Here is an 18,643-nt window from a genome sequence, read left to right as displayed (position 1 = left end):
TGTTTTGATTACTACAGCTTTGTTCTACTAAGTGAGTTTTGTGGTAGTTAATTATAATATATACGATACCTTATTTAAAACAGAGGTTGTTTAAAACCAGATATATATCTTTGCACAAGGCTTTCCTGTATAAAAACTAGGTTTTTTACTTTAATAGGATAGTTTTATATTCTTTTCACTGATCTTATCCTGCTACATACCTAATATTTATTATTCAGTATTCCACTTGAGTTTGTATTGTACCTTTACATTTTTCAAAGTACTCCATATAAATTATCCCAAATTCTCCTCTTTTGGACTTAGATCTTTTTTAAAAACCAAAGTATTCTTTTAAAATTTCCAGTTAATATATAGTAAAAGTCATCATCATCATTGTCCTTTTACATTGAATAGTTTGTGGAAAATGCTTTGGACGTACTCATTGTATATCAGGAGTTATTCATATCTGATACCTTTAGTATCCACTAACTGTTTTACTCTACACACTAAACTGTGACCAAGGAATGTTATTTGTTTTCCAGTTCTTCCATTCACTTTATATTAGACAGTTCATACTAACTTTGTTGAATACCACAACAGCTGTTAGCACTGAAGAGTAAGTTTTTACTCAAAGTCTGTTTAATTCAGAATCAAAGTGTGATTCAAGAAATAGGACTAGAAGAAACTCATCTCTGCATGTAATCAGGAGACAAATTTCCCCATGCATATGGAAAAATGAACTTAGTATAAAATTTGGTGCTAATTGCTAAATTGGAAGAATATAATAGTATTAGCTGATATTGGATATGATGTACAGGGACCACAAAAATGTTTTTTGTAAGTTCATTGAACCTCCCCTAGGAGATACATTTTTAAATTATCCCCATTTTACAGATGAGGAAATTGAGACTTAGGAAGACTAAGTACTTTCCAAGATCACAAAAGTTAGTAAGCTGCAGAGCTGGGGCGCAAATTCAGGTGTGAGTTGCCAGTGGTCTAATTCAGCCACTGACCACTAAGCCATATTGCTTTTTACGTGTCTCTTAGTATTGTATGATATGTGTATGTTGATGCACTATCTATTTTGTAGTTTTTTCTCACCTGAAAATTAAAAACAAACCAAAAGAAGCTTTAGTTTAAATTTTACTGGATGCTTGAAAGTGGATTTGTTTGACTTTTTTTGTAAAGTTATTACCAGTAAAGCACTGTGTCAGCTTACACTATGTAGTAGTCTATGTGGTTGCATTGCATGTTGTATTATATGATACATATTAAAAATAACATGAATCATAATTTCCATTTTATATCTAATCATACTTTTTGTATAGCCTGACTCAATAGTTCTTCTCATTAAATATTTTCTCAGCCACAATTCTAACTCAAGTTCTTTTCCTTTGTATATATTCTTATAACATTCTAACTTCTATTGTCATTCTTCATATTCTCTTTTTTTTAAAGATTTTTATTTTTTCCTTTTTCTCCCCAAAGCCCCCCGGTACATAGTTGTGTATTCTTCGTTGTGGGTTCCTCTAGTTGTGGCATGTGGGACGCTGCCTCAGCGTGGTCTGACGAGCAGTGCCATGTCCACGCCCAGGATTCGAACCAACGAAACACTGGGCCGCCTGCAGCGGAGCGCGCAAACTTAACCCCTCGGCCACGGGGCCAGCCCCCTTCATATTCTCTTTTACAGTTATTTGTTTCATACTTACTTGCCTCTTCTACTTGACTGTAGGCTCCTTAAGGGCAAGAAACCTGTATATTACCTTTTTTTGCATCCTTCAGTGGCTAACATATGACAGCTTCTTAATTCTTTATTTGAATAAACGTAGCTATTATGCAAAAGAAATGAACTCTGCTCCAGGAAAATCTAACTAGTTAATTTCAAATTAGAAGATAACTTACATGTATGCGATACAGATATTTCATCACATTGAGACTGAAAAATTGTTAATCTAGAATAGAATCTTGATGTAATCCTGATGTCATAGTACCATAATACATTATAGATTCTCCATGTTTCACTTAGCAAGCATGAAAGGGGCCAACCTTTGGCTCTGTCTACCCCTCACTGAGAACTATCAAGGATACTAAAGTAAGAAATTACTTTATGCAGTTTCACAGAAGACATGATTTGACTCCTGAATAGGTTTGACAATGAGGTGCTTTATAATAAGGTAATATTAAAATATGTACAATTATTTTGAGGGAGGATAAAGTAATATGTAGGTGATCATTTTATATTAATGTAACTAAATATGAATATGCACATGGTTTTTAAAAAAAAGTACATAAGAGGGTATACAGTTAAAAGTAAGACTTCCTCCTATCTCAACACCTTGGCCTTGCTCCTCAAGGACAATTAACAGTTTCATCTCTATCTGTCTAGAAATGATTTTCTGTATATGAACCAGTGTGTATATTACATGAATAGAAGTGTATTATATACTTGTATGCCTTTAAAAAGTTTTAAATGTGAAATATCTACAAAAGAGTGTGTGGAGTGTGTATGTATGTGTGTGAAAGAATTAAAGCAAAACAAATACTCGTGTACCCATGACGCAACTCAATGATAGAATATTGCCAGAATCTTAGAAGGTTACAGTACAGTTTCCCAATTAGAGCCCTCCCTTCCACAAGTAATCATTTTCTTACTTTTCTTTATTCTATGTATATACCTCTAATAATATATTATTTGTTTTTTTCTGTTTTTGATCTGTATATAAAGGAATCGTGTACTATTCTTCTGTAATTTCCTTCTTTTGCTTTATAATATGATTTTGAGATTCACTTATATTGATACGTGTAGCTGTAGTTCACTTATTTTCACTGCGGAATAATATTTTATTGTTGCTTATATATTTGGATTTTTTTTTACCATCGTGTTATGTACTTTCTGTATGTCCCATTTTTTCTATTTCTTCTTCCCCCTCCATTTTTATCTTCTTTTTGATTGAGATTTTTTTAATTTTTACTTTCTTTTTTTTGAGGAAGATTAGCTCTGAGCTAACATCTGCCTGCTGAGGAAGATTGGCCCTGAGCTAACATCTGTGCCCATCTTCCTCTATTTTATATGTGGGACACCTGCCACAGCATTGCTTGATAAGTGGGACATGGGTCTGTGCTGGGAATCCAAACTGGTGAACCCTGGGCCGCTGAAGCGAAGCATGCAAACTCAACTGTTATGCTACCAGGCTGGCCCCTAAATTTTACTTTTTGACATCTTTTTTTCCTCTACTTGTTTGGAAATTATACAGTGTACATCTATTCTTTTAGCAATTACTCTAGTTATTTTTAATCACAAGAACCTTAAGCATTTTAACTCTTAATCACCCCCTTCCCAACTTATATTCTCGTTTTGCAATTCTATAGTTCTACCTGATGTCCTCCAAAAAGTTAGACATTATTCTTGTTATTTTATACATTCAACATTTTAGATTTACCCACATATTTAGGGCTAGCCCTGGTGGCCTAGTGGTTAAGTTTGGCATGCTCCGCTTTGGTGGCCTGGGTTCGGTTCCCGGGCACAGACCTACACCACTCATCTGTCAGTGGCCATGCTGTGGGTTTGGCTCACATACAAAAAGAGGAAGATTGGCAGCAGGTGTTAACTCAGGGCAAATCTTCTTCAGCAAAAAAAGAAAAAATAGATTTACCCACATATTTATATCTTTGCTTACTATTCTTTCTTGCATCTCAAACCTTCCACTTGAGATCATTTGCCTTCCTTTCTTTCTTTATTTTTGTTTGTTTTGTTTTGTTTGCTGAGGAAGATTTGCCGTGAGCTAACATCTGCTGCCAATCTTCCTCTTTTTGTATGTGAGCTGCCACCCACAGCATGGCCACTGATAGATAACTGGTGTAGGTCCACACCTGGGAACCAAACCCAGGCCACTGAAGTGGAGCATGCTGAACTTAACCACTAGGCAACTGGGACTGACCCTGCCTTCCTTTCTTACTGCTTTTAAGACCTCCCTTTCTTTGGTGTTTGTCTATTAATTCCAGTATCTTCAGACTTCAGGGTTTGTTTCTGCTCATGGTAACTTGTTCTCTTATGTGTTTTGTAATTTTTTATCGTAAGTTGCCCATTTTTCTTGGAAAGTCATCTATGGGGCTTGTGTTGTTTCCCATTGGATATCCTGGGGGATTAGGGAAATCTCCATACCTCTGTTCCTGTGTTATCTAACATGTGTTTTATTTTATGACTGCTTTTAAGATTTTTATCACTAGTTTTGAGCAATTTGATTATGATGGGCCTTGGTGTAATTTTCTTCATGTTTTGTGCTTTGGGGTTCATTGAGCTTCTTTGTGAATTTATAATTTTCATCAAATTTCAAAAATGTTCAGGGCCAGCCTGGTGGCCTAGTGGTTAAATTTGGCATGCTTTGCTTCGGTGGCCTGGGTTCACAGGTTCAGATTCCAGGTGCAGACCTACACCACTTGTCAGCCATGCTGTGGTGGTGACCCACATATAAAAAAATAAAGGAAGACTGGCATAGATGTTAGCTCAGGACTAATCTTCCTGAGCAAAAAAAATAAAAAATTTTCAGCCATTATTTCTTCAAATATTTTTTCTGTCCACCCACTACCCTTTAGGGACTCCAGTTTCACCTTTATTAGCCTGCTTTAAGTTAAATCACAGCTCATTGATGCTCTGTTCATATTTTTGTTTTTTTCTCTGTGTGTTTCATTTTGGATAGTCTGCAATATTTGATCTGCTATTAGTCTCACTTTGTATTTTTCATTATACGCATAGTTTTCATCTTTAGAAGTACACTTTCAATGTGTCTACTTATCTTTTTGAACATCTGGAATAATTATAACTGTTTTAATGTCCTTGTCTGTTACTTCTACCATGTGTGTCAGTTTTGGTTGATTATTCCTCTTATTATGGGTCGTGTTTTCCTGCTTCTGTGCATGCCTGATCCCCCTCCAGTATATGGCAAGATACTTATTTCCATATGTGTATAAGGAAACTACCTGAACGTGGGGAAAGACCATAAGAAAGGCTTAGAGGGGACAGTACCTAACATTCACCCAGGACTGTAAATAGTGCCTGTTCCCACCCGCCAGAGAGAAAAAACTCATAATTCACAGGATATTGAGTAGAGTACTCAGGAATGTCTTGCCTCAGTAGTGGGGAATAAGTAGCTCCAGACTGAACATTGCTCCAGATCCACCTAACAAATCATAAAAGCAAGACCTGAGAGGATCAGACTGTTGCCAAGTAACATCTGCATTCCTAGAACAAAGCTCAAGATTTCTAGGAATACAAAAATAGTCAGAACTCAACAGGGTAAAATTCATTGTATCTCAGTTTTTTGGGTTTTAGTTTTCCACATATTTTGGTGAGGAAGATTGGTCCTGAGCTAACTATCTGTGCCAGTCTTCCTCTATTTTGTATGTGGGATGCCACCACAGCATGGCTTAACAAGTGGTCTGTACATCCGCGCCCAGGCTCTGAACCAGCGAACCCCAGGCTGTGGAAGTGGAGCACCCAAACTTAACCACTATGCCACTGGGCTGGCCCCTGTATCTCAATTTTTGATCTACATTTCTTTAATTATGTGTAAAGTTGAATATCTTCTATGTGTGTGGTTTTGTTTTGTTTTTTTTAAAAGACTGGCACCTGAGCTAACAACTGCTGCCAATCTTCTCTTTTTTTTTCCCTTCTTCTCCCCAAAGCCCCCAGTACATAGTTGTATATTCTAGTTGTGAGTGCGTATGGTTGTGATTGTATGTGTTTATAAGCAATTTGCATTTTTTTATGAACTGCCTGTTTCTTGTCCTTTACCCATTTCTTTTTTGAGTTGTTGGTCTTCTTTATTAGGTATCTGGCTAATACAGTTGAAGAAGATGAAGAAGAATCCAAATATGAAATTTTTCCATGGGCTTTAGGGAAAAACTGGAGAAAATTGTTCCCTAATTTCTTAAAGTTAAGGGACCAACTCTGGGATAGAATTGACTATAGGGCTATTGTAAGCAGGCGATGCTGTGAGGAGGTAAGATTTTAAGATACTTTATATATGTAATCTCTGTCTTCTGTTTATGTAATTTTCCTTGTTTGTTAATGTGCTTCTAATGTTTCAATTTTTGTATATTTAAGGGTAGACCATTAACTTTCATGGTTAACACGAGTACAACTTTTGTATCACAGTGGTCATGTTTCACTTTCACACCACAATAATTAAAAATTGTCATTTCTGTTTTTCAGAGCAGTCTATTTCTGTAGTAAGTACTTTTATTTTAGTGTGTTTCTCTTGTCTTAAAAGATCACCAAATATATTGGGAAAGGACAGTGTACACATTCCAAAATATCTTATGGTAATAACACTGGAGTTGAATAACAATTTCCATTAAATAAAATATATGAAATTTCAAGTTCCCAAGATTGAAATGCGAACTGCATGGTATAACATTTAAGTAAATTTAAATATGCTTAAAAACCATACCTCTTTTCACAAAGAATAGATAAAGTGAGTTTCCTTGATGCCAGATTCTATTAAAATAAAGCAGAAAGACACTAAAAATTAAAAGGTCGGTTATTTTATTTAATGTTCTGGTTTTCAATAAAGAAGAAAGTTAATGTTTCAAACTAAAGAAAAATTCTAGAATAGAAAGTTAAATGGAAGGCACTGATTACTATAAGCCAGTACTATTTCAGAAAAGTCTGGTAAATATACACTATATAATACTGTAATTAAATGAAATTATATACAGTTAAGTGACTATAGGCCAAAAGAGCGAATTAATGGATTAGTGTCAAACCTGAGGGAAGACTTTAGACATGTGTCAAAGAACTCTGTGCAGAACTAACCTTGTTAGTTATATTTATTAATGAGATGAAGATAAGGCAAGTATGCATATTTGTGGATTAAATTAGGAGGATTGTTAAATGTTGGGGGAAATAAAAGGATTCAGAAAAAGCTTACAAGAGTATACAGCAGGTTAAGTCTTTACCAGATTACATTCAATAGAAAATATGAGAAATTGGGTATATATGGCCCTCCCAAATTAATGGATCCATCCTCATTATACGATTTAAATTACTCATTCCAGTTACAGGACACTGAAAGAGTCCTGTATTGTTATTTTTTGTCACTATCTCCCCAGGTCAGGAGTGGGTTTTGCACACCAGCTGCCATTGTTGGACATGATAGTGAGCCTTATTTGAACACTCTGATTTTTTCAGAGTAAATGCTTCAAGCCCCATGGGACACTCAGCTAAGGGCATGGAGGGGGCACCAGAAGCAAGAAGCCAGGATAAGCAATGTTCACCTCATGGCAAACTGCCCACCCTCTCCTAAGATACAACTACTAGCATTTTAACTGCAACAACTTTAATTTACACTATTGGAGCTGGAATTACCTCAGTTGCTGACACCAGGCTATTAAAGAGCCAGAGAATGATGTGGCTTAATGGCAACATCATATCTGTAAAAGACTTTTACATTGTTTGTATAAAAGACTAAAAAGTTTTAGACAGTTCTAAATGGATTTACAGAAAAGTTTAGTCTTTCAAGGCTTCAACACTGAGAACTAACAGATCTCGCCCCTAATTCCAGATCTGTATATCAAGTTTCTTACTAATATCTCATTATCTAGTAGATAATAAAATTTAATATGCCGAAAATTGAGCTTCTGATTCTTCCACATAGACCTCCAAACCTGCTCCTCCTGCAGTCTTCCACATGTTAATAAATAACTTCATCCATTGTTAAGGCCAAAAAAACTGTCACCCTAGACATCCATAACTTAAAAGTATCCAGCATCTTACCATTTTTTACCACCTCCACTACTAAACCCTACTTCAACTCTTGCCTCAATTATTGCCATAACCTTCCAAATAGTCTCTCTTATAACTTTCTTCCTCTAGTCTATTCCTGATACAGTAGCGAGAGTAAATCTTCTAGAAAGTTAGTCAAATCATGACACCTCTACTCAAAACCCTCCAGAGGCTTCCCATCTCACATAGGGTAAAAGACAAAGTCCTTATCATGGTTCTACATGGTCTGCCAACTCTCCTCCCTTATCTCTTTGACTTCATCTCCCATCCTTTCTCACTCCATTCCAGTCACATTGGCTGCCTTGCTCTTCCTCAAACACAGCAAGGACACTCCCACTTCAGAGTCTTTGCACTTGCCATCCCATTACCTGGAACGCTTTTTCCCAAGATATCAGTATGCTTCACTTCCTCACTCCATTCAGGACTCTGCTTAAATGTAAGCTCAGAGAAACCTTTCCTTACCATTCTATATCAAGTAGTATCTCCCTCAATGGAATAAAATTGAAGAGTCCAGAAATAAACCCTCACATTTATGTTCAATTTAATTTTGAGAAGGAGTACCAAGAAGATTCAATGAGGAAAGAATAGTCTTCAACAAATGGTGCTGGGACAACTGGATATCCACATGCAAAAGCATGCAGTTGGACCTCTGCTTCATATCATATATAAAAACTAACTCAAAATGGATCAAAGACCTAAATGTAAGCTAAAAGCTGTAAAAAGAAAACGGGTAAATCTTCATGACCTTGGATTAGATTTCTTGGATATAAGAACAAAAGAAAATATACAAGCAACAAAAGAAAATATAAAGTGGACATCGTCAAAAGTTAAAACTTTTATCCTTCAAAGGACACCATCAAGAAAGTGAAGAGACATTCAATAAAATGGAAGAAATTTTTTACAAATCATCAGTCTGATAAGGAATTTGTATATAGAGTATATAAAGAGTTCTTACAACTCAGTAATAAAAAAACAACTCAATTTTAAAAAGGGCAAAGGATCTGAATAGGCATTTCTCCCAAAGAAGATATACAAGTGGGCAAAAAAGCACATGAGAAGATGCTCAACATCATTAGCCATCAGAGAAATGCAAAACCAAAACCACTTCACACCCACTAGGATGGTTGTAATAAAAAAGATAAGTGTTAGCAAGGATGTGAAGAAACTGGAACCCTCATACACCTCTGGTAGTACTGTAAAATGGCATAGTTGCTTTGGACAACAGTCTGGCAGTACCTCAAAAGGCTAAACGTAGAGTTACTATATGACCCAGTAATTCCACACCTACTTATATACCCAAAAGAAATGAAAACTGTGTCCACACAAAAACTTGTACATGAATGTTCATAGCAGTATTCATTATAGTCAAAAAGTGAAAACCCAAATGTCTATCAACTAACGAATGGGTAAACAAAATATGGTATATCCATACAATGATATATTACTTGGCAATTAAAAGGAATGAAGAACTGACACATGCTATAACATGGATGAACCCTGAAAACATGTTAAACGAAAGAAGCTGGTCACAAAGAACCACATATTGTATGATTCCATTTATATGAACTGTCTAGAATAAAATCCAAAGAAACAAGGTAGATTAGTGGTTACCAGGGATTTTTACCAGGGATCTTTATGGAGTGGTGAAAATGTTCTAAAAAAGACTGGTAATGGTTGTGGTACTCTGAATATACTAAAAAGCCATTGAATTGTACATTTTAAGTGGGTGAATTGTACGGTATTTGAGTTAAGTCTCAATAAAGCTGTTAAGTAGACCTCCTACTGTTACTCTGTATTCCTTTTCTCGGTTTTCTTCATAGCACTTAACCACCATATAACACTCTGTTTTACTTATTTATCTTGCTATTGTCCATTTCCCCCTACTAGAATATAAATTCCAAAAGGGCATGGTCTTTATTTTGTTCTTATTGTATCTCCAGTGCCTAGAACAGTGCCTGGAATATAGTAGGTACTCAGTAAATATTGCTGGCTGAGAGAATGAATGGAACTTAAAGCTTTGAATTCTTTTTCATACCTTTTTATCCATGAAATAGAAAAACAATAAACTATAAAACAATTCTTCACTGAGCTCACTTAGCACTGCCCCTTATTCTATTGGCATATAGATAAGCTATTTTTTTTCCCAGTTCCAACCAGGTACATTTGAATCATGTTGGTGCATAGGAAAGGCAATTACTTAGTAGATTTTATCCTGTTCTCTTAAGTACTCATTCAACAGCTAAATTATGAATAAGACAGTAAGTTCAGTGTCTTTATTGTGATATATTATAAAGAAGTATTACACATCCTTGCCCTGCAGTTTGCTGTGTTAAAGTAGCAAGACATGCTGTTAGAAATTTAGTTAAGAATTCTATGAATTTGTTATTGACAGCCCTGTTCTGTCATACTGCCAACCCATTTCTTTAGTCTCATATCCTAAAATCAACCCAAGTTATGACTGTAGCCACAAACTGGCTTACAATAATAATACTCTACATTTGCATTGTGCTTTACAAATTCACAAATATTTTCATATAAATTATCTTTTTTATCCTCACAAAAATTACCTGTGAAGGCTGTAGCATTCTCATTTTACAGCTGATGAAACAGAGGAGCGAGGAGATTGAGAGTTACTCAAGATCATACATCAGCTAAGTGGCAGAACCAGAACTTGACTTCACATCTAATGATTTCCCAGTGTTCTGTTTTCTCTGACATCTAGCCTCCACCTCTCATATTGGTTAGTTTAGAAAATGCATTTATATCTATTATTTTATCTCATGAATTAAATAGCATAAGTATTCTCTCCATTTTTTTAGAGGAAGCAACTGGCTTAGAAAGGTGGTGATTTATCCATAGTCATTCAGTTAATAAGTGGCAGGGCTAGGTAGTACTTAAACTGAGCACTCTTTCCATTATACACCATTGTCTAAAAAAACCTAATTCTCTCCTTTCAGATAATATGAATTTTGTAATTTGTCTCCTTTTTAAAAAAATCTTTCCTGCTGCAAAGAAGCTAAGCGCCAGGCTTTATCCTTAACCACATCACTCTTACCCTTCGTTACTGGCACGTCTGCTTTCTTCCTTTAACCAGATTTTCCCTTCAGGGTTCTAGCTTAAAGAAAAAAAAGTTTCATTTGCTTTTTTTGTCAGCTGCCTTAAATCTTTTTTTGGAATGAGATGAGGTATGATTAAATTGAAAAATATATGTAGGGCTGCTCCAGAAAAAAGTAGACTATTTCCCTACTTATTCTGATCTTATCTTTCTACAATCAGCTTACCTTTTTGGAGACCAGCTCCTCTGAGGTAGAATTTATTTAGGTTGATTATAGCTTAATTTCCAGATTGACTCACAGATTACGAAGGATGTCAATCTGATGAAAAGACTTAGACTCCAATTCTAGCCCCTTTATGCATCACAGGAGGTAGCAATTTTATCAAGAGGAAGCTTTTCTCTATTCTTGTTATGTACTCTGGCCTAGATGGCATAATATCATCATAGCTGATTTCTCTATCAGCTACTACTATAGGAATTTAGAAAGCAGTGATGTGATATAAGCAGTGTTTTGAAGAAAATAATCCAATGACAGTATGCAGAAGGGACCCAGTATAGGGAAGGTACTGGAAAATCCTAAACTTGCTATAGGTCAGAAAGCAAGATGTAAAGCTAGTGCTGAAGAAAAATAAATGTTACAAAATTATAATTGTAATTACTTGGTGACCAGTTGGAAATAGGTCATATGGGAGAGTGAGCTGTCAAGAGTTTCAAATCTATATAACAGAAAGAGTAATTGATTCCATAATGGAAACAGGAAAGGTTAAAGCAAACTGGTTTATTGGAAGATAAGGAATTTGGTATTAGACATATAAATTTAAGGTGATAATTGAATAAGTGAATGGTCAGGTATGAGTAACATGAGTCATCACATATAAGTGATGTTTAAAGCTTGGTAGCGTAGATAAAAGAGCCAAGGTGAAAGTAATGTTAATACTTTTTGAGCACTTGTTAGGCACTGTTCTAAGTACTGCACATGTATTAACTTTCACAATTCCTGCAGATAGCTAGGTAATCCCAGATGAGAAAACAGGCACAGAGAGACTAAATGAATTCTCTAAGGTCACACAATTAGTAAAGCACCACACCAGTATTCAAATCTAGGCAGTCTGACGCCAAAGTCAGTGCTTTTAACACCTATACTATACTATCTCTTGAGATATAGAGGAGTATACATGGAGAAAAACAAGAGTGTCAAGTATTAAATTTTAAGAACACCACAGAGGCATCAAAAAAAAATCACTAAAAATGACAGAAGAGTAAGACAAAGTAAAAACTAAGATAATGTTTCTAGTAGTTCAGGTGCTACCAGTGCTTCAGAAAAGTCACTTTCATAGAATCACAGAATTTGAGGACTGTAAGTGACCTGTTTTTTCATATATTAAAGACACCCTGTGGCCCAGAAAGTTATGTAATTTGCTTAAGGTCATAGAACTAATAGAATTAAGACCAAAATTCTGCTCTCTTAACCCTGGTACAGTTTTCTTTTTAATTCAGTGTTATCACAATAACATTCTAAATGTATGTGTATAAAATATATGTAAACTATATATTTAAAAGTAAAAAAGTGTGCACACATTTTTCTAGCTGGGTTAACATGTGGAGAGACTATGTCTATAGCTTATTGCAGAAAAAACAGTTTACCAAATTTTCTATTTTGTGCTCTTTGTATATCCTTCTGCTCTTCTCACTAGACTGCTGTAGAGTTCCTCCAAAAATCGCATTTTCAAAAGTTCATAATGGCACATGAAAAGATGTTCAACATCACTAATCATGAGAGAAATGCAAATCAAAACTACCCTAAGATGCCACCTTACACCTGTTAGAATGGCTATAATCTCTAAGACAGAAAATAACAAATGTTGGAGAGGGTGTGTAGAGGAGAGAACCCTCATTCACTGCTGGTGGGAATGCAAACAGGTGCAGCCACTATGGAAAACAGTATGGAGATTTCTCAAAAAACTAAGAAAATAGAAATACCATATGACCCAGCTATCCCACTACTGGGTATCTATTCAAAGAACATGAAATCAACAATTCAAAATGACTTAGGTACCCCTATGTTCACTGCAGCATTGTCCACAATAGCCAAGACATGGAAGCAACCCAAGTGCCCATGGACCAATGATTGGATAAAGAAGATGTGGCATATATCTAATGGAATACTACTCAGCCATAAAAAAGAATCATCTCATTCACAACAACATGGATGGACCTGGAGGGTATTATGTTAAGTGAAATAAGCCAGACAGAGAAAGACAAACACCCTATGATTTTACCCATGTGGAAGTTAAACAAACACTCGGACAAATAAACAGTTCGGTGGTTACCAGGGGAAGGGGGCTGGAGGGAGGGCACAGGGGGTGAAGGGGAGCACATACATGGTGATGGACAAATAATAACGTACAACTGAAATTTCACAACGTGGTAAACTATTATGAACTCAATAAAAAAATTCATAATGTCAGTGGCCTCTAATTCTGAATTATTTTCATCTATCATTAAGAAATATTTAATGACTGCATAATATTGTGTGGAGGGCATTTGATAGGTGTATAAGAGACTATTCCTGCCCAGAGGAGACTTTCAGTAGAATAGGTTACATGCATAAAAAGATATATCTGAGTACTAGATACTTATATGCTAAAAGTCCTAATAAAAGCATTAACAAGAAAACCTGAGAGCTGGAGTTTTTAGAAAGATGGGACTTACACTGGGCACTGAAGAAAAAGCAATGCTAAGGCAAAGGGAGACGACATTCCAGATATGGGAAATAAAGATATAGAAGTGTTGAGGAAAAAACAGTACATAAATATAGAAGGAATAAGAAATTCTGATATTCTACTTCCTCACCTTAGGTAACTCTGAACCTAGTTTTACATTGTTACAGAAGTTTTTACAGTTAAAGTTAACATCTTTATTTCTACCTTTTTAAAGATATGTAACTTTACTACATGTCTTTGGTTGAAAGCTTTTTTGAAAGATTTAAGAAGTGGATTATAAAATAAATTTAATCCTAAAATATACTTTAAAAAATTAGCATGGCTAGTATTCCTTATGCCATTTTCTTGGGGGAAGCCACAATACCCCATTTTCTGAGGGGAATGGTCTTAATCTGGGGATTTTAAGGAAGTTTTCATTTTTAACAGCAAAAGCCTTCTTTCTTTCCAAACAAAATTTTACATACAATTCCCAAAGTTAAGCTTCTCTACCTGTTCTGTCTTCCCTTAGCACCTCCTGGAACCTCTAATATAGTGAAACCTGGGGGCTTCTCAAAACAGTTTCAAAATCACTGGTCTAGGCAATTAATAAGGTACCACCTAGCTCTCAAATTCTACAGTTCTCATTTACTTTGAGTCATTCATAACTGCAACTAAACATTTTTGCTTAGAAGTAACATTCTAACATTTTGCTTAGAAGTTTTAGACATCATGAGGTCAGAACATAGATACACTTTCCTAGCTTGACTTCTTAAATGGCTATCATTTTCCAGATGCTTACTATATGACAAGGATTTTACACATATCTGATCCTCAGAACAGTCCTGAGGCAGATAGTATCCTCATTTTAGATGTGAAGAAATTGAGCCTCAGAAAGGTTAAGTAACTTGCCCAGGATCATACATCTATATCTATCCTGATTCTAAAGGCAATGTTGTGTGTAACAAACCATAGAGAACAATGCCTTATATGTAGTGAGGAATCTTAAGTGCTTTATAAATAATTCCTCATCTAATCCATGCAACAACCCTCTAAAATAGACACTATTATTCTCTCCATATTACAGACAGGGAAACTGAGGAACAGAGAGGCAAAGTAACTTACCTGTGTTCTAATTCACCATATCCCTTGGCATAACTGCAAACATTTTAAGATTAGCCTAACATACATAGTTGGAAACTTAAATTAAAAATATTTTCAACCCAATATATTCCAAAATTAAGAATTATGTATTGTTTTGGGCTAATTGTATTATCTTTCCCAAACTTAGAATATTCAGAATTGAAAAACCTGGAAGGTGGCTTCAGTCCTATTTCCTATTTGAAATAATTTAAATACTTTGTCAATTATTATCTTAAGGACCAAAGCGACAAATCACTTTATAGGTAATTTTGCCATATCTGGAGATGCTTTTTTTTTTAAACATTTGTAGCTTGGGTTTTTACATCTAGTTTTAGAGATAGCTGTTCTTGAGTTATAATTTTTGTACTTAATTTTACAAAATTTTAAAATCTTATTAAAATTCTAAAAGAAAGCTTTCCACTATAGGTTATGGCCATTGCTCCAACCCATTATATATGGCAACGAGAACGCTCTGTGCATCACAGTGGAGCTGTTAGAAACTACAACAGAGATGAAATTCAACTGCCCCGGGGACCTAGTGCCACACCGGTGGATTGTTCACTCTGTGGTAAAAAAGGAAGATATGTTAGACTGGGATTGTCTTCATCATCTTCATCCAGTGATACAGTAGAGGTGATGGATAAACATTCTCAGGACTCACACAACTCATTCTCAATGGACATGGTAGTTGATACTTCTCAAGCTTATAGCTGTTCTCAAGGTATGATTTGGTGATGTCAGAATTAGATTTATGCAAGTTATTAATAAATCTAAGTTATTTATTGATCTGTAGTCAGTCCTTACAAGCAGAGGTACATAATTTATATATAAATATTTATATACTAAGTTAATTACTAGCAAAAGTTTTCCCCTTTTCAGTTACTACTTTTTGTCTTCTGTCAGTATCTGTTTGGTGGTAGCTTACCTAAACGATTTTTAATTTGACTTATGTTAAATTGAAACCTAATACACCATGGGTCTCAAGTATTTTAAGTATTACGTATTTTAAGAACCTGAACCGTTTTCTTTGAAATGTTTATTTTATTCAAAACAAGTTTCAAGAAAATAAATTTACTTGTAACCTCACCATCTAGCTTTATCAGAGATTAACTATTGGTTTTCTTCTATACACTTTTTTAAATTGAGATATAATTGACATATAACATTGTATTAGTTTTAGATGTACGACATGATGTGATATATGTATATATTGCTAAATGATTTCCACAAGTTTAGTTAACATCCATCACCACAGTTACACTTTTTTTCCTTGTGATGAGAACTTTTAAAATCTACTCTCTTAGCAACTTTCAAATATATAATATAGTATTGTTAACTATAGTCGCCATGCTATAAAATACTTATTTATCTTATAACTGGAAGTTTGTACGTTTTAACCACCTTCCACCTTCTGCCTCTGGCAACCACCAATTGGTTCTCTGTATTTATGAGTTCAGGTTTTTTTAGATTCCACATATAGGATTCCATGTATAGGATCACAAAGTATTTTTCTCTGTCTTATTTCACTTAGCATAATGCCCTCATCCATGTTGTCACAAATGGCAAGACTTCCTCCTTTTTTATGGCTGAGTGATATCCCATTGTATATATATATACCACATTTTCTTTATCCATTCATCCATCGATGGACACTTAGGTTGTTTCCATGTCTTGACTGTTGTAAATAATGCTGCAATGAACATGGAGGTGCAGGAATCTTTTTCAAGACAGTGATTTTGTTTCTTGGATAATAACCCAGAAGTGAAATTGGTGGATCATATGGTAGTTCTGTTTTTAATTTTTTGAGAAACCTCCATACTGTTTTCCATAGTGGTGCAGCAATTTACATTACTGCCAACAGTGTACAAGGATTTCCTTTTCTCCACATCCTCACCAACACTTGTTATTTCTTGTCTTTTTGATAATAGTGATTCTAACAGGTGTGAGGTAATATCTCATTGTGCTTTTGATTTGCACTTCCGTGATAATTAGTGGTGCTGAACACCTTTTCGTGTATCTGTTGGCCATTTATGTTGTCTTTGGAAAAATGTCTATTCAGTCCCTCTGCCCATTTTTAAATTGGATTTTTTCTATTGAGTTGTATGAGTTCTTTATATATTTTGGATATTAACCCCTTATCAGATATATTATTTGCAAATATTTTCTCCCATTCTATAGGTTGCCTTTTCATTTTGTTGATGATTTCCTTTCCTGTACAGAAATTTTTAGTTTGATGTAGTCCCATTGTTTATTTTTGCTTTTGTTGCTTTACCTTTTGTGTCAAATCCAAAAAACCATTGCCAAGACCAATGTCAAGGAGCTCACCTCGTTTTCTTCTACTTCTTATGGTCTTACATTCAAGTCTTTAATCCATTTTGAATTTATTTTTTGTGCATGGTGTAAGATAGTGGTCCAGTTTCATTCTTTTGCATGTGGCTGTCCAGTTTTTCCAGCACCACTTATTGAAGAGATTATCCTTTCCCTATTGTATATTCTTGGCTCCTTTAATTAATCTACCATATGTGTGTGGGTTTATTTCTGGGTTCTCTATTCTGTTCCATCGATCTATGTGTCTGTTTTTATGTCAATACCATACTATTTTGATTACTATAGCTTTATAATACTATATTTTTCTATTTCTTTTTCTTTAAAGATTTTATTTTTCCTTTTTCTCCCCAAAGCCCCCCGGTACATAGTTGTATACTTTTAGTTGTGGGTCTTTCTAATTGTGGCATGTGGGATGCCGCCTCAGGATGGCTTGATGAGCGGTGCCATGTCCCTGCCCAGGATCTGAACTGGCAAAACCCTGGGCTGCTGAAGTGGAGCGTGCGAACTTAACCACTCAGCCATGGGGCTGGCCCCTATTTCTATTTTCTGTTTTTAAAAAATTAGAGCCATACTATATCTACACCTGCTTCTTTTCACTTATCATAAAGCATTTCCCCATGCTATTAGTTAGTCTTTGAAAACCTGATTTTTAATCATCACATAGTATGAGTATCATAATTTGCTTATTTCATTTTTGTTGGGATTTAAGGTGCTTAGAATAGTATATTAATTAGAAAATAATCATATGAACTAGAAATACTTTTAGTCAATTACACCATAGTTTTCATTCAAATTATATTTATAAAGGTAGAGTATTTCTCTGACATTTCTCAATTTGAAACAGAACCAGAATAATATTCTACTAGCAGTGATCCTTTTCACTTCTTACAAAGCCTGTCTCCAGATTTTCACCCATCTGAAGATAGGACTGACAGATTTCTTATGGTTCTTTCTAACTTTATGATGAGACCCACATTATTTCAGAATTTCCTCTATTTATTTTTACCACATCTTTATGAAATTAGCAGTGATTGGCTACTGGAGTTTTACTAAAAGAGAAACTAGACCCTTAAGACTCTTCAAGATAGGGATCATGCCTCAGTCATTGTTCCATTCCCTGGCCACAGTAATTACTAAACAAATTTGACTGACAGTGTAATCTCTTCCCTTGCAACACTTCCAAGCATCATTTTTATCAGTTCACTCATATTTGAAGGTAAGTAAGGTCTACCATAAAGCTAAATATAAAATAAGAATTGCCTTTTAGTATCTCTTCCCTCTCTCCCAGCTCTTTTTGCCTACACTCTTTGATCCTTATAATACTAGATGTTTAAAATGTTCCAGGCAATATGCTAAGCATTTTACATTCATAATCTCACTTAATATTCACAGCCAACCCTAAGGTAAATACTGTTATCTCCACTTTGCAGATAAGGAAACTGAGGCTTAGAGAGGTTAAATAATTTGCCCAAGGTGGTGGTGTGACATTTGAACCCAGGTCTCTGACTCTAGGCTGCAGCCTGAATTCCTAACTATTATGCTCTACTGCCCCCTTTGATGAAATCTTGCCTTTGGTGGTGAAAATAAGCTGCCACAGAAGTCTTCTAGCAGACTACTAAGGACTAAGGAAGTGGTGTCACACACTAAAGAACCATG

The 18,643-nt window shown here is 35.2% G+C and overlaps 1 protein-coding gene across 2 annotated transcripts in view; it reads left to right on the top strand.

The window, feature by feature from the left end:
• Nucleotides 1-18,643, top strand: part of SPDYA (speedy/RINGO cell cycle regulator family member A) — a 32,935-nt gene that overhangs the window by 10,475 nt on the left and 3,817 nt on the right. For both annotated transcript variants that reach the window (XM_046662971.1, XM_046662972.1), the window contains 2 exons: nucleotides 5,807-5,978; nucleotides 15,086-15,380. In XM_046662971.1, the coding sequence (XP_046518927.1) occupies nucleotides 5,807-5,978; nucleotides 15,086-15,380 (467 nt within the window). The remainder of the gene's footprint in view (nucleotides 1-5,806; nucleotides 5,979-15,085; nucleotides 15,381-18,643) is intronic.

This window comes from Equus quagga, chromosome 5, assembly GCF_021613505.1.
Source record: "Equus quagga isolate Etosha38 chromosome 5, UCLA_HA_Equagga_1.0, whole genome shotgun sequence".
In the NCBI taxonomy this organism is placed as follows: domain Eukaryota; kingdom Metazoa; phylum Chordata; class Mammalia; order Perissodactyla; family Equidae; genus Equus; species Equus quagga.
This window is presented reverse-complemented; position numbering and strand designations above follow the sequence as displayed.